This window comes from Rhea pennata, chromosome 23 (genome assembly GCF_028389875.1).
Source record: "Rhea pennata isolate bPtePen1 chromosome 23, bPtePen1.pri, whole genome shotgun sequence".
Taxonomy (NCBI): domain Eukaryota; kingdom Metazoa; phylum Chordata; class Aves; order Rheiformes; family Rheidae; genus Rhea; species Rhea pennata.
Window position 1 is genome coordinate 1,059,489 of NC_084685.1, and position 16,215 is coordinate 1,075,703.

The 16,215-nt window shown below is 37.3% G+C and overlaps 1 protein-coding gene across 3 annotated transcripts in view; it reads left to right on the forward strand.

Moving 5' to 3' along the window:
* The window catches only part of RLF (RLF zinc finger), a 54,972-nt gene extending 40,391 nt beyond the window's left edge, over nt 1-14,581 (forward strand). For all 3 annotated transcript variants that reach the window (XM_062594199.1, XM_062594200.1, XM_062594201.1), the window contains 2 exons: nt 5,646-5,787; nt 9,440-14,581. In XM_062594199.1, the coding sequence (XP_062450183.1) occupies nt 5,646-5,787; nt 9,440-14,167 (4,870 nt within the window). In that variant the 3' untranslated portion in view covers nt 14,168-14,581. The remainder of the gene's footprint in view (nt 1-5,645; nt 5,788-9,439) is intronic.
* The last annotated feature ends 1,634 nt before the right edge of the window (nt 14,582-16,215 follow it).

The window sequence follows — 16,215 nt, forward strand, 5'->3', positions numbered from 1 at the left end:
GGCAAACTGGTAGAGTTAAATCAGGGAACCTGTTTTCTGACCCTTATAGAGCAGATTTGTAATTGTGGTGTTGGAAACACGGCTAATGTGAAGTTTCCTCCTGCTTAAACTGTGGTCTGGGCAAAGCTTTAATTTTGTCAGACATCTCAAATATATCTTGGAAATCTGCATTGTCAGCCATGGCATAGTTCATTCACTCACTTTACATTTTAAAGCTGTGAAGGAAAGTTTTCATAGCACTTAAATGTCAGCAGGAATGATTGATAGTTTAGCCTCATACAGTCATTTGCACAAAAACTGCATCAGGCCAAGGATGCTTGTTTAAGCAGAAACATGCCTTGTAGAGAGAAATGAGCTCTTAGAGTCCAGGCAGTGGAGAGTCCACCACACACACAAGCTTTAGAGGTTGACTGCTCTTTGCCTCTGAAATATGTTTTCAGAGATGGCTAGAGTAGGGAATGGAGCCATGCCCAAAGCCTATAGCAGTGATTCTCATTTAGCCAACACAAATACAAAGCTAAAATCCGTATCACATTCTCTTTTTTAAAAAAACAAACCTAACATTCCTTAAGGGTGAACTAAAAGATCTGCTGTTGTCCAAGGAGACTTGTTAAGGAGTTCTATTTAAGAGCTGTATCCCTAGGGTGCGGGTAAAGAGAATCAGGGTTCAGGTGCAGCTGAGACTTTTAAAACTGATGAGAGGGAAAAATACTTCAGTGACATAGCATTTTAGAGTTAAATAACTTTTTTTGTGTGTGACAACAATCATAGAGTATATTCTTGGTTTGCAGTACAAAGTCTGAGCTGAAACTAGTTAGAACTTTATTGAAACTTTCATGTCCCGTAATTCAGCATAACTTGCAGTTTCTTCTGAGTCATGGGTCAGGAGAGATCAGTGAGAGATGACAGTTTCTTATTTCCGTGCCAGTTTGGTCCATGATATACCTGACAAAGGATGTCTACACAGGACACTGACTGTAATACAGTTGGAGATACCTACTCATAAAATTGATTCACATAAGTGACAAGTAGTGAAGGCATAAAGGTGCAAACATTAGCATAGTCTAGTGACAAAAGTAGGTTCCTACTTAAGTTGTTAGCAGGCTTGTGCCACTTTCACTGAAGCCATATCATTGTCTTCTACTGTTTGTGGTTGTTCAGACTAAGGTGTTCTGGTTCAAACTAAAGTGCTAGTATGTCCAGCCATGCCACAGTTGCAGCCTCTGCTGTTGTGTGGACATACACCAGAAGGTTCCAGTTCCATCTCTTTTCCACCAGGAGTCAGAAAGGAGAATGAACTCTTCTGTGTAACACTGAAATTGTGTAGGGATATAAATTCAAAATCTAGGATTGTACGTAGCACTCTATGTACAATAGTATTGTATGTTTACTACAGTATGTGGCCTGATCCACTTAAAAGCAAAGCCTCCATCCGGGATGTTGGAACGCATAATGAAGTTAATCTTCTGATGAACTCTTCTGAAACTGCCGTAATGCTTCTTGATCATCTAGAACCCTTCAACTGACTACTTCCTCACTTTTAGGCTGTACCTCTAACCTTTAAAAGTACTGTTGTTTGAAAATAAGGATGTTGTGCTGATCTAATGGTGAAATTCTGTTGTATATGTTGGCCTTATTGCATCGATCCTCACCACCTTTCCTTATGGCTGATGCAGATCTAGTGATTTAGGCACAAGATGGATGAATTCAGCTGGTTGATATAGTAGAAAACTTAATTTGGAAAATTAATTTTCTGTCAGATCAGCCAGCTGAACTGATTAGAGGTGAGGCTATGTGCTACAAATAGTCATCTCTGCAAAAATGAGGCTCCAGTCCTGTAAAGATGCTGCTCACTGGAATCATTGCAGACTTGAAATAAAATTAGGGCAGTGTTGCTTTCTCTGCATCAGTAACTTCGATAAACTCAGATACAAATGTAATAAATGTCAGAGCTGGCTGAGAGGAGACAGTGTGGAGGAAAGCAAGTGTTAGTTGGACCCACTGTAATATGCATATTTAGCTTTACTCTATAGCTGAATCTAACGTAGGAGGATCACTTGTTAGAGGTAGCTTGCCAGCCATAAAATAAGCTTAGATATAACATTAAAGTTGTACTGAAATACTTGGTTAAATTGAATACATAAGCTGAGGAATCTCTGTTCTGTGACCAACTGCATTTCTTAAGGGACAGCAATGTTTCAGGTAATTCACTTCAAAGAAGGTCCTGTCTAGTTTAGAGAAACAGGAGCAGCTGTTGAAATCTTATTTAACTTGAAGCACTGTTTCATCTACTGAATTTGGACTCTACTTTGCTAGAAAAAAATGTCATTAACATCATTTGGGTTTTGTTTTTCATAACAATAAAAATATAGCTTGTGTATATTCAATCGTAACTCTGCATGATGGTGTTTCAGTTCAATAAATGATTAAGTTTTAATCGGTTCTTGTGGTGTACTTCTGGTGCATTATGTAATTTGACAGGCCAGAACTGAATGCTGGTGACTCAAACATTTAGTAAAGGAGGAGAACAGGGAATGAGAAAAGCAGAGACCCTTTGGCACAAAGGGCGTGATGGTCAACTTCCCTTTGCATAGTAACACATGTTGCTACAGATTCAGTTCAACAAATGAGCCGTAACCTATGTACTTGGAAATATTCCATGTGTAGGATCCTGAAATAAAATTGTTTCCTGCAGAATTACTTGGAATGTTTCCATCTCCTTAACCTGACAAAGGGCAAAATAAATTGATGAAATTTTCTGATAAGCTAGCCCATGGCTAAGCCTTCACAGGCGCTGTGAGGAAGCAAATTGTTGAATGCTGCAGTCCTGCTCACTGCTAGCCACCCATTCCTGTTGTCCATCTCCAGATCTTGGCTTGTGCAGCTTTGAAGAGAACTAGCTTGCCTACTTAAGATATAAGTATTCCGGTTTAAACAAAAAGGGAAAGACCTATGAAAAGCAGGGGAAAACAGGACTGCTTTTGAGACTGTTACTGTGAATGAGGATGGAGCTCTGGTGCAGTAGGGCCAGTTCTAACAATTTGTTGCTGCCCAAAAGGGACGGGGGAAAAAAATTCTTCCTCTCCTGCAGTGTTGGCTGCACAAGTCTATCTGACCTGTAATGAGTACATTGAATTAACCCAGCTAAAACCTGTTTATAGCTTTCTACAGACTAATGCTTGACTGGTTTACCAGCTGGTCAGACAAGTACCAGCGGAATGCAAAGCTGATGCTTCTCCAAGTGATGAACTGTTAATCTTTTCAACTGTAACATCACTCTCTTACTCTAGAAAAGGGCAAATTTTCCTTCTCTTCCTCCCTCCCTCCCCTCTTCACTACTGTAGCATCTGCCTGATGGCACAGTGCTAATTGTCCACTGTGGCCTAAATCTGTTATTCTCATATATTTGGAGTGGTTCATCTATTTCATTAGCTTAGCCTATCCTGTAGCCTCAAATCTGTACCTGCAAGAGGAGATTAGCAAAACATGGATATGTCTGTGAACTAGTTTTGTTGGTGCAAAGCTTCATTTTTTTTTCAGCTGAAGATGAAGGCAAACTTTAGTTTGTAGATGTTCCTTCTCATGAAAATAGGAAATTTCTTCAGTGACTGCTGCTTATGATCATAAAATAATACCTAATGCTACTTCTAAGATACAATTTCCCTTTTCACTGAGGGTGTCTACTGTCTTTAGGACAGTATCTAGGAAGTGATGTTTTAAATAGTAGGTCTGAATTAGCTGATTGCCTTATCCTCAAGCAGTCAGAAAATGTATCTATCAATAAAATGTAATTTTTAAGGCTAACCCGAGTGCTACTAAATGTGAGCTTCAGCTAAGTACAACTTTTTAAAAAAAACTTCTCTGGTCTGCTATACTAATAAGACTTTGTTTCTTGATATCTGCATGGCTGGAGTTCCTTCTCTTCCCTATCTGCTGTCCCTGCCTCAGATCAACTTGAAATAGAGAATTACCTGAATACTAAGAAATATCTTCTCTTGCCTTTCTGTATGCATGAAGACGATACAAAGAATGTTTCTGCATCACCATCCTTGAGGACTTCTTCCCACAAACTGCCCTAGCTTTGCCGAAGGAATAGACGGCATGAGAAAAGGAACAGGATGGCACTGAAACCTTTTTGCCCTATGGGCATCTCTTAGGAATAAGGGATTATCCAGAGTAGAGCCCTTCTCTCAGTACTCTTCCAATTTGCAATGCTCTACGCATACTGAGTACATGTGCAAAATGACTGATATCTTGATAAATTATTTTCAGTTCATGAATTTTGTTTCTGTTGTAGTAATGCATTAAGTTTTTTGTAAAACCTTTTCCTTTTAATTCTGTGGCTCTCTTGAGGTAGCTTTCTGTCATACATCTCTTCTTCTTAGCTCTTCTGATGTTCAACAAACCTTTATATCTTCTTTCTTTAGAGTAAAGAGCTGTCATGAAGGTTACTGATATTCTAGATGTCAAAATTATTCATCTTTTTCCTCTCCAATTCTGTTTAGAATTACACTGTTCCTGGGTTAGTTTTGTGTAGGCCTTCCAACCAGCTGTTCAGCTGTCCCCTTCTGACTGTGAAAGGCTGAGGGTTTTTTGGGTTTGATTTGTTTTTTAATCCATGTTCCTAGTAAATACAGGCAATTGTATGCATTAAATGTATCCCAAGAGAGATCTGTAACGAGCCCTTTCTTGCTTTCACTGGGCTTAGGGTTCCAGGTTAGGGTTGCAATGAAGCAAAAACTTTACCATTATTCATTGTGTAGTCTGCCTAAATGCCTCCTGATTTGGGGGTATTAGAAGCTATGGTTGACCTTGTAGTCTAGAAACCAGTGTGTATAATTTGATGTATAGAGAGCTTGAGTTAGCAAAGGTGAAGTTTAGTAAAGGAGCAGATGAAAAACTTTACATATAAAAGATGGTTTCTATTACCCTACTGCTTTTTTCTTTTTGTGGCACTTCATCTGCAATGGGAAAGTGATGCAAAGTGACAGATTGCACTGTGCAACAACTGTATTGCCCTGGATATAATAAATTGCTTAACAGAACAGCTCTGTATTTGAACTGTGTAAACAGTTAAGCATCTAACCAAAGACAACAGGCAAAACCGGAGGCTTGCATGTATCTCTTATGTAACACTTCTGTAAAGTGTGTTCTGTTAGAGCTGTCTTTTAAAGCACTGAGTGGGAGTTGTATCATTTGAAGGCAGGTGTCAGCATCTAAACTACTGCCTAGTGGGGGGGAAGCTGGCAACTTTATATTGTGAATCATCTTACCTATTATAAATTTTTATCTGCAAGTGCTTTCCCCCTCCTGCCCCCCATCCCTTGACCGTGGAGGGAGTCTAGGCGATGATCTTGTCTGTAGATGTCTGCACAAAGTGAAATGAATCCTACTGCTAATGTCTCTTCCCATTAAATAACAGATTATTGATCAGGACTCTTTTGATGTCATGCCTGTTTAAAAGTAAGACATGACAAAACAGTTTTCTGCAGCATCTTTAGGAGACAGAGACCTGATTCAAGCATTTGCTGCTTTTTATTAACACTTAAATTTTTGTGGTGTCAACTCTGAGCTAAACTGTGTAGATTCTGGATGAATTATGCATATCTATAATGTGCTTATAATCTGCTTCTAATGTTTTGCAGGGAGCTGACGCTTTTCTGGAGCAAATTGCAAAGAAGAATTGATCCTTCTTTGGATTCCTTCTTGGAAAGATGTCGTCAGTTTGGCATTATTGCCAAAACGCTACAGCATTTATTTTTCCTGATAAGAGTCATACAGTCTGAAGTAAGTAAGCTGCAGTCTGGAATCCTTGAACACAGCCACAACTATTGAAGTTAATTTATTGCTTTGTTAATAATTTCATTGAAATGATATGAAAAATATAGCTTAAGTGCCTAATCACTTAGTAATGAAAAATATCTGAAAAATGCCTACCCACTGTAGTTTTGTCAGTTTGACACAAATTTAAGTGACCTTCAATCAATGTGAAAGGGTTGTTCTTTATTCTTAAAACACAGGATGACTGTATTTTGCCAAAGAAAGATTTTTGTACTTTGAAGATATGTCCTCATCCTATAAATCTGTAGTGCATTCATGTTAGGACTTCTACCTTCTGTTCTGATCCTATCTCCAAATAGGCACAGAAAGATTCAAGAGATGTTCAACGGTAATTTTTAAAAAGCTGGGAAGCTCTGTTTGATAAGAAATGGAAACACTGAAATTGATCCATCTAGTAGGAGTCAAATATAGGATGCTATTTATAAGCTAGCTATCCCTATTCCTCTGCTCAGTCTGGATAGTTGTTCAGGAGAATGTTTCTGTTTTCCTTTGGCTGCTCTTGACAGTTGAATTGGCTAAACTCAAATATTTTGTGCCTAATCACTATGTGGGAGTAGATTTTTTGGGAGGACATTTATGAAAGAAAATAAATGAGACCCTCCTTAATGTATGTATAAATTGAGGAAAAATTAGCTTGCTGGTAATGGTGAGAACTTAACTATTCTAATAACTGTATTACTCAGATCACAGAAGTTAAATTGCATGCAGTGCAGAGTTTTCTACTTTAAAACTGTCATTGTTTCTGGAAGATTCCAGATATTTCTTGCTGAAAATCATAGTTTTGGATATGTAAAGTAGAATTTGCTACAGGAACTTCTTCAGTTTTGTGAATGTTCAAATTACCAGTGTACTCCCCAATGCTCAGCTTTTTGCATCGTTGTATGGACATGAGTTAATTCAGAATTCAAGTATCAACTGAATTATGGAGAAAACGGATGAGATTCCTTTTTTCAATTAAACTTCTCTCCAGCTTCAGATTTGTTTGTCTGGAAGTTAGAATTCTATAAATTATAGTCTCTTCAGTCTGGAGTTAATTCCATGAACCAAATGAGTTACCAACGGAGGCTTGATAGGAGAGGAGCAAGTATCAAACATCTACTTCTGAGTCAAAAGAAGCAGAGAAATGAGAGGGTTGCGTGATAGTCCTTTTGAAACAGCGTAGAGGAGATTCTGCCACTCTAATTTGGCAAAGATGAATTCCATTATGTAAATGATAGTGCTGTGTACAGAGAAATTTTTGTTTCCGCTTTCTCTAAAATGGGCTTATTTCCACTTTCAAAATGTGTGGCAATGTGTGCTTATGTTACTGTGATACACTGTGAATTATGTACCTGTTTTTTTTCCTCTGTTTTCTGCAAGACCCTATGAACGTTTCTTCTTCTGGGAAAGCAGCTTTTTAGTGCTCTATAGCAAAGTAACACTATTATTGAATTTAAAAGTATCACGTTTTCCAATAGCCCATGCACAGTGAAGAGCTTGCTAATTCTTCTAACAGATCTTTAATTCTCTCAGACCTTTCTTATTTGGGTAGGTATGGGTGTAGTTGTATTAGCCAATGGAAACTGCTGTGGAGATTGAATTCAGAATTCCCCATATTGCCTAAAAATTGCCTAAAATGGATAGGACTAAGGAAATAAGCAGGGATACATGTGGGATGATGCAGTACCCTAATCCATGTTTTATTAGAGAAGACGGGCAGTGAATGAATACTGCAGATAGTGTGGCAGCAAAAAGCTTATCTTGTGCTTAAATTATTGATCTGGGTCATGAGTGTAGTATATTCTTTTCCTGTTATTGCTGATTTGTTTTACTGAGAAAGTGATTAAGATTACTTGTTTTGGGGATGGAGTACTCTCTCCACCTCTTTCAGATGTATTTGTAAATTACATAGTTTCAGTCTGGTGTTCGGCTGGCAATGCCTGTGAGCCTGAACATTAAACTCCTTGGCTGTATAGATGTTCAGCACATCCTGGAAATCAAACCAAAGACATCTTGAGTTCAGCACAAAAAAAAATAGTATAGGACTGAGTGCATTGTCTGATTTAGGACTTTAGGAGTAAGCTGGAACTAATTTGTTTATATAAAGCCTTATCTGCCTAAGAAGATTGTATAACCTATAGAGGAACCAGCATTTCTCTAGATGCTTCTGTTCCATTATAAAAATATTTGTTGCCTGGAAAGGCATTTAAGCAAGTTTACAGAGTAAGAACTCTTCCACTAGAGTGGTATAGCTACAAACAATTTAAATACCTTTATGCTGTAAAAACCTGCATAACCTTACTTGTGTAACTTCTTGGCACAGACCTGTAGGTGTTTATGGCGGAAATCATTGTCTGCGCAGTTCATATGCTGCAGTCCAAATACAGTGTTTCTACTAGGAAGGAAAATTACATCAAATAAAGTGTTATTTCAAAATAAAGTTTGAATGGTGTTTAGGATAATACCCTTCACAAGCTTGAGAAGAGGTGTTATGTAGATTTCCCTTTCATTGAGCGCTATTCAGACTCTTCCCATTGGATGAGGTAGGAGGTTGTTGAATACAAAGCACTGTCTTAAGATATGTACGTATGAGAAAAGAACGTGCATGTAGTCCTGTCTTAAACTGAGGATTTGCCAATTTTCATGTTTTTTTTTCTTTTCTTTGCAGGATTTCATCACCTACTAACATGTACATATTTATGCATGCATACTAATTAATGTTCTTTTTATCATCTCTCAACACTGTTCATAAATCTTAACCATTACTTGTCTTTACAAATGATAACTAAATAGTTACTTCATGCATTCAAACTTTGTATTCCCCAAAGTTAGTCTTGTCAACTTTTGGAACAAAGTAACTTTCAATTTTGTCTATGTAGAATCTGGAATATATTCTGTTTTTAAATCAACGTATGGATAATCTTTGTAGGTAGCTTCCTGATACAATTGAGCAGTATTTCAAGAAGTTGAATAGACTTCTTGGAAGATGTTTGGAATTTAAATGCCGGTTATCTTCATGAGGAAACTTTTCTGCTACCATACTGCTTGTACTGTTTACAGTATTTTTTTTCAGGGTGTGAATTTATGTTAATTTCCTTATACACAGTATACCAGACATTCTCAATATCCTGTGTGGATGCTGCAGGAAGAGCTTATGTAGAAGATTTGCACCAATTATTTTAGCCATCTGACTTAGTTATGACTGAGAGTCAGTCCATGGAGAGAGACAGAAGTTAGATGGAAGGATGTTTCACAGCCTCCAAGTTCAATGTCTAAGGTAGTCAGTGTGACTCCACAGAGCATGCTAAATGTGAGATAGATCACCTTGCTTTCAAAAAGTAGAACAATTTCCTCATGTAAAATAATTTTCAACTTTTTAGAGTACAGTAATTGACTCAGGGATTTAACACAGTCTGAGTATGTTCTGACTATGTAGTAGGATGTAGTTTATTGGATGCTGGAATCTCATTCAAAATCCTGGAGACTGTCTGTCCTCATAATCTTTCATATTGTCAGGAAGCCTCCAGAATGTAGGTGTAGTTCTTTCAGAGAGAAGCTCTAGAAAGAATATATTTACCAAAGAAAATTAATTTTTGTTTTGTGTTTCTTTTTCCAACAGGCAGAAGAAGCAGGACTTGCTGTGTCAGTTTTGTTATGTGTGAGAGCCCTTCAGATCAGATCAAATGGAAGTGATGAAATGAAGACATCTGTGTGTAAAACAATTGCATGCCTTTTACCAGAAGACCTGGAAGTTAGAAGAGCATGTCAACTCACTGAATTTTTACTTGAGCCAACTTTGGGTGGATTTAATGTGTTGGAAGAGCTGTATATGCAACCAGATCAAAAATTTGATGAAGAAAATGCACTGGTTCCAAACTCACTCCGTTGTGAGCTCCTCTTAGCTTTAAAAGCATACTGGCCATTTGATCCCGAATTTTGGGACTGGAAGACTTTAAAGCGACATTGCCTTAAATTGTTAGGGAAAGTAGCTTCTGATTCTGAGGATGACGCAAGTTGTAATATGTCAGTGAATGAAACTGACATCTTAGATACTTTCTTAAGTGACTATGATGATACGAGAGAACATAAATATTATGATGGAAGAGATTCAATAAATCACCCTAAAGAAAAAGCAAAAGTAAAAAAACCAATTGGTTCTTCAGAAAGATATCAGAGATGGCTTCAGTACAAATTTTTTTGTGTGCTCTGCAAAAGGGAGTGTATAGAGGCTAGAATACTACATCATTCTAAGATGCATATGGAAGATGGTATTTATACGTGTCCAGTGTGTACAAAAAAGTTCAAGAGGAAGGAATTTTTTGTACCGCATGTAATGGAACATGTTAAAATGCCACCTAGTAGAACGCACAGACCTAAAAAGAAAATAATCCTGAAAAAAGAGAGATCGCCACAAAAGACAACAACTTCCAGCAGCCCCTCTCCAGCACTTCAGGAAAAGCTGCATCAGCCACAGCTGTCTGAAAAACTTGAAAATGACGCACATGAATACGTCACATTTAGCCAATTGGAAAATTGCCAGCTGCAAGACAGAGACATCTATCCGTGTCCTGGAACAGATTGTTCTAGAGTATTTAAACAGTTTAAATATTTAAGTGTACATCTGAAAGCTGAACATCAAAACAATGATGAGAATGCAAAACACTACTTGGATATGAAAAACAGGAGAGAGAAATGTGCTTTCTGTCGCCGACATTTCATGACATCATTTCATTTGCGGGAGCATGAACGAGTACACTGTGGTCCTCAACCTTATATGTGCGTGTCAATGGATTGTTATGCTAGATTTGGGTCAGTTAATGAGCTTCTTAATCACAAACAGACACACGATGATCTTCGTTATAAATGTGAACTAAATGGCTGTAATATTGTTTTCAGTGACTTGGGGCAACTTTACCATCATGAGGCACAACATTTCAGAGATGCATCATACACATGCAACTTTTTTGGTTGCAAAAAGTTTTATTATTCAAAAACTGAATTTCAGAACCACCTTGCGATGCATAACATTGCAGTGTCAAATGGGGAAATGAAGCAAACAGTGAAACTTGAAGAGTCTGTTTCAAAAGACAAATTCAGTTATCTTCCAGAATCTCAACTGGTTGAACAGTCTGAAAACTCCAGTCTGAATGAAAACCTGGATCTGACAAGCTCTCAGGAAATTCCACAGATAAAGGAAGAAGCGCTCTCTGACAGTGAAGATCTAGACAGTGAAAGTAACTGCAGTGTTCATTGTGGGAACCACAGCACAGCTATAAACCAAAGCCAGGTGTCTCCTTTACTGATTGAAACAATGGCTCACAATCAAACAGTTCCAGGTTTTCTCATGTCCCAGGAAGGAGTCTTCCATTCAGCAGATGTGAAAGAACAGTGCTCTGATGAGGCAGTTTGCTTTGATGGAAAAAATTTTTCCTGTGGTTTTGAAGGATGCTGTGCAACACACAAAAATGCCAGAGGTATGCAAAAACATCTTCGCAGGGTCCACCCATATAACTTCAAAGGTAAAAAAAAGATGGAGATGAAAACAAAAGACTTCCTGAATCTGCTGAGTGACACTCAGGATAGCAGAGACTTTGGTACAGAGATAGATCATAATTCAGATACAAATGCTGATTCTCCAGAAAGCTTGTATTGTAATATAAACACTAAAGGAAACAGTGGCCTGAAAGAAGAAAATTGTCCTTCTTCCCCAGAAACGTCTTTTTATGACAATTCTAAAGTATCCAATATTGAAGACAATATGCTGGAACTACTTTTAGGCTTGAAACATCTAAGCTTAAAAAATTCTAACATTCAGAATTCTTCAAGACACAAGCCTTTTTTGGGCACTTTACAGTCCTATTCATCTAGGGATGCCAAGTGCCCTGAGTCAATAGTAGATGAAGCTACCTCAAAATTTCGATTTCAAGAGCAAGATGATAACTTACCTAGCCAGTATCTTACTCAGCTGGCAGCTAAACCATTTTTCTGTGAATGCCAAGGATGTACTTGTGAATTTGTGACCAGAGAAGCTCTCTTAATGCATTATGTTAAAAAACATAACTATTCAAAGGAAATGGTTCTTCAGTTAAATATGTTCCAGCATCGGTACTCGCCATTTAAGTGTCATATTTGCCAAAGATCGTTTACAAGAAAAACACACCTTAGAATTCACTATAGAAACAAACATCAAATTGGCTGTGAGAGGATAACACACAAGGTATGCTCTAATGAAAAACTTGATCATGTGGGTTTATGTGCAGAGGATATACATAACACTGTTTCAACATCTGTCTCCGCAACCAAGGTTGAATTCATTGAACATTCGGACCACTCTGAACAGCTTTATCATCCTAAAAAGGAAGACTGTAGTTCTGAAACTGATTTGGAGTCCAGTGAAGAAACAGACAATAATGTAACAAGAAAAACATCTAACATCGCTTCTCTGGACAGTCATAGGGAAGAACTGGAGGCAAGGGAGGGAAGAGGAAGCAAAAGAACGGTTGCTAAAGGAAACTTATGTTACATATTGCATAAGTACCACAAACCATTTCATTGTATTCATAAAAGTTGCAACTCTGCTTTTACCAACCAGAAAGGTTTGATTCGCCATTATAGGACTGTTCACCAGTATAACAAGGAACAGCTCTGCTTAGAAAAAGACAAAGCAAGAACAAAAAGGGAACTTGTCAAATGTAAAAAAATATTTGCATGCAAGTACAAAGAGTGTAGTAAGCGTTTTCTGTGTTCTAAAGCCCTTGCTAAGCATTGTAGTGACTTCCACAATGAACACATAGAGGATCCAAAAGTGCTTTCTGAAACTGAATCTGCAAGATTTGCTTGTAACCAAGCCCAGTGCCCTGCTGTATTTTATACTTTTAATAAGCTAAAGCAGCACCTGATAGAAGAACATGCCAATGAAGAAAAAATAAACAAAGATTTTGAAATTCATTGTGACCTTAATGGCTGTGATCGAATTTTCACAAATTACAGTCATTACTCCCAACATGTGTATTTTCGACATAGTGAGTATTACGATAGTCTCTTTGGAAATCAGAAAGAGGAGCAAGATAATCTTGATAAGGATAAAAATGAACAAAATTACTTGAAAGACAGTTTTGACATAAACAAGCAGAATGGGAAGCAGTTAAAAGAAAAACCTAAAAGAATTAGCAAAAGTAAAGAAAAGCATTTGATTAATTTCAAAACAAAAGAGGAAGCGCTACAAATGTGCAAAGAGAAGTCTAACCAGACCCAGTACCCTTGCATGGTTCAGGGATGTCTGTCTGTTGTGAAATTGGAAAGCAGTATAGTGAGGCATTATAAACGCACACATCAGATGACCAATATGTATATAGAGCAACAGATTCAAAAACTTGTCGTTTGTGTTAAATGTGGCATAATGATAGAAAAACAGTCCTCCAACTCCGAAGCAGCTTTAGGCTTGGATAAAAAAGGCCTAAAAGTTAAAGAGGAGAAATCAGCTCGTTCTGAGTATGTGCAGGAGAGTGAAAAATCTCCCGTTCCAAATACAGATCATGACCATCAAGATGTAAGCAATGAAGAGCAAAAGAGATGTCCAGCAAGCGGTGTGAGTTTTGATACGAGTGCCTTTATGTATTCAGGCACTTTAAAATATAACCACAGTTCAAAAAATAGCTGTTTTGAAGAGCATAACTTAAGGGAGTCTGTTATGTGTAAAACTGGAGATTTATCTGAAAGTAGTGAAAGAGAAAATGGTTCTTATTTCTCCAATTTACAGTTAGAGTTGCCAAGAGAGAAAGATGCAGAAGGATGTGAACATAGTGCAGTTAACCAAAATGCAAAAAGAAATATACTTTATACTACAAAAGACAAATTACAGAAGCATCCAGTGTCCAGACCATTTGATTTAAAGACATATAAACCAATGGGATTTGAATCTTCATTTTTAAAATTTATTCAGGAAAGTGAAGAAAAAGATGACGACGATGATGATTTTGATGAGGTAGTGGAATGGGAGTCTCCTGAACAGTTTCCAGTTGATGGAATCTTACAAAAAGAAGGAGACTCTCAAAGGGATGTGCCAGTGAACAGCTTTGTCAATGAAAAAAATGTAATCGTACCCCAAAGCAATCACGGGCAGCTAACAGAAATCCAGCCCTTGATTTCAGAATCATCATCTGCCCCTTCTTTAGAAAACTTGAGGGCTATCTTGGACAAGGCATTAACAGACTGTGGAGACCTTGCCTTAAAACAGCTTCATTACTTAAGACCAGTAGTTGTTCTTGAAAGATCCAAGTTTTCCACACCCCTTATAGACTTATTTCCAACAAAAAAGGCAGATGAGCTTTGTGTAGGAAGTACATAAGTAGTTTTGCTTAGAACAGATTGCCTCCACTACTGCTATATGGGGAGAACTTCAAATTAGAACAGAAACTGTTACAGAACACACTGTTTAGGTTAGTTTAGACTGTTTAATTCCATGAATGTATAATATCTGTCGAAAGTACTGGCCAAGTTAATTTAGCTCCCCAGTTTTTTAAAGTGGACTATGCTGATTTTGGTGCTATTTAACACATCAGAATACTGGGGGCTTCCTCTTACAGAGTAAATGTGCATGATTGTATATGGAACAAGTACTAGGGTACCAGGGTTTGGGGGGTGATGGAGTTATTACTTGACTTGAATGTGCACCCTAGGGTGCTTTGTGTAACATATTGTACACTACAGCATCTTATATTTTTTGAGTTATGAGTTTCAATAAATTACGGTTTTTCACCCATTTGTTTACTGTATAGTAAATCTTAATTTCTTTTAGGCAGCTTTAATGTGGCTTGCTTGTAGTAATTGAATTTGGGACCATTCTGTATACCTTGGACAATGAAGTTTGATGCATTTGTAGATAGCTTACCAAACTGATGAAACAGTGCAGATAAGGATTCAATTTTATTCTGTAGCATTTTCTGTCTTCCTTGCAGACTTTAACGAATTAGTATGGGTAAAAAGCACTCTATTTCGTGATAGGAAAGTTCTAGTTATCTTTCCCCTAAAAGGAAGAAGATGCTTCCAAGAGAGAGTGTATATTACAACATAAGTGTTTGAAATTCATCAATGTATTTCCAAGAGACTCATGTCACAGGGAGGTATCAGTGCAGTTTTGGGGCTCCCTGAATTACCTTTTTGGATAATGAATGAAACCTAACCTGAAGATTAATCAGAAAAGTTATCTAATATTTTAAGACCTGTTACTTGCTCTTTTATCTTGATTCTTGCCTTACTTCTGCATACATTCTGAGGCCCAGAATCTGTACGCTGTGCCAGTGGTATTTTCCAAACTCTGAGGATGATAAGGAGCAAGCTGCAATCACAGTTCCTTATTTATTGACAGTTTGCGGTTTGTTAGGGTGCTTTGTTTTTTATGCTATAATCTTAGAAGTAACAATGGAAAGAAAAAGAAGAAAACTTTGGAAAACACTTTGTTTGAACCCTGAATATTGGTTGGGTGCAAGAATGAAGAAGATTATCCGTAAAATATATATATAATATATATATATATGTGCATGTACATGTATATACATAATGTATTTACATATATATATATGTGTATATGTATGTGTCTGGAGGACTCTGTTATGATCCATACTGAGCAGAAATGGCATCTTCACACACTTGCAGAAGTTACTTGAAAAGGTTAAAAGTTCAGCTGAAAGTAGGGCGATACGTTGTTTGTTGCATACCTTTCCTGTCATCTCATTTCTCTAAACTCTGCACTTCCTGTAGTGAAAGGATATGGTGCATGAGTCTTTTCATTAGCTTTTTTAAAAGAAAGTAAGGTAGGATTAAAAAGATTAAATGATGCAACAGTGTCAGACACCTGAACTAGCTAGTATTCTGAAGTGGTATCAGCTCTAATTCAATATACTTTTTAATGGTAAATTTGCATCATGTTAAAACATATTTAGATACAAAGAACTCAAAAGAAGTAAAGAGATTAACTGCAGACTTCACAAACATGGTGACTGCTTCAAATAACATGCCTCAAGAGATACTAGTGTGTTTCTGTCTCTAGTTCTCATATTTTCAGAGCATTTTGGGCTGAATTTGTCCCCTTCCAAGCCTTGATAAAGAAAAGGCCTAAGTAAATTTAAATTTATTAAATTCATTGAGATTATAGTTTTCAGTTTTAAGCTGGGCAGCTGTATTTCCACTAGATCACCAGGGTTTCAAACATGGTGTTATTAAAAAAAAAAAAAAAAAAAAAAAAAATCTGAGCAGTTTGAAGGAAGAAAATTGAATGAGAATTCAAGAATGAAATGGGGTGGAGTAAATGTGCGTATGCCACAGAACTGAGAAATGATTAGAAAAGCAGTGTGTGAGCACTTGCTTTGTGTGGCTAAAAATGTACCTTAGTTTTAA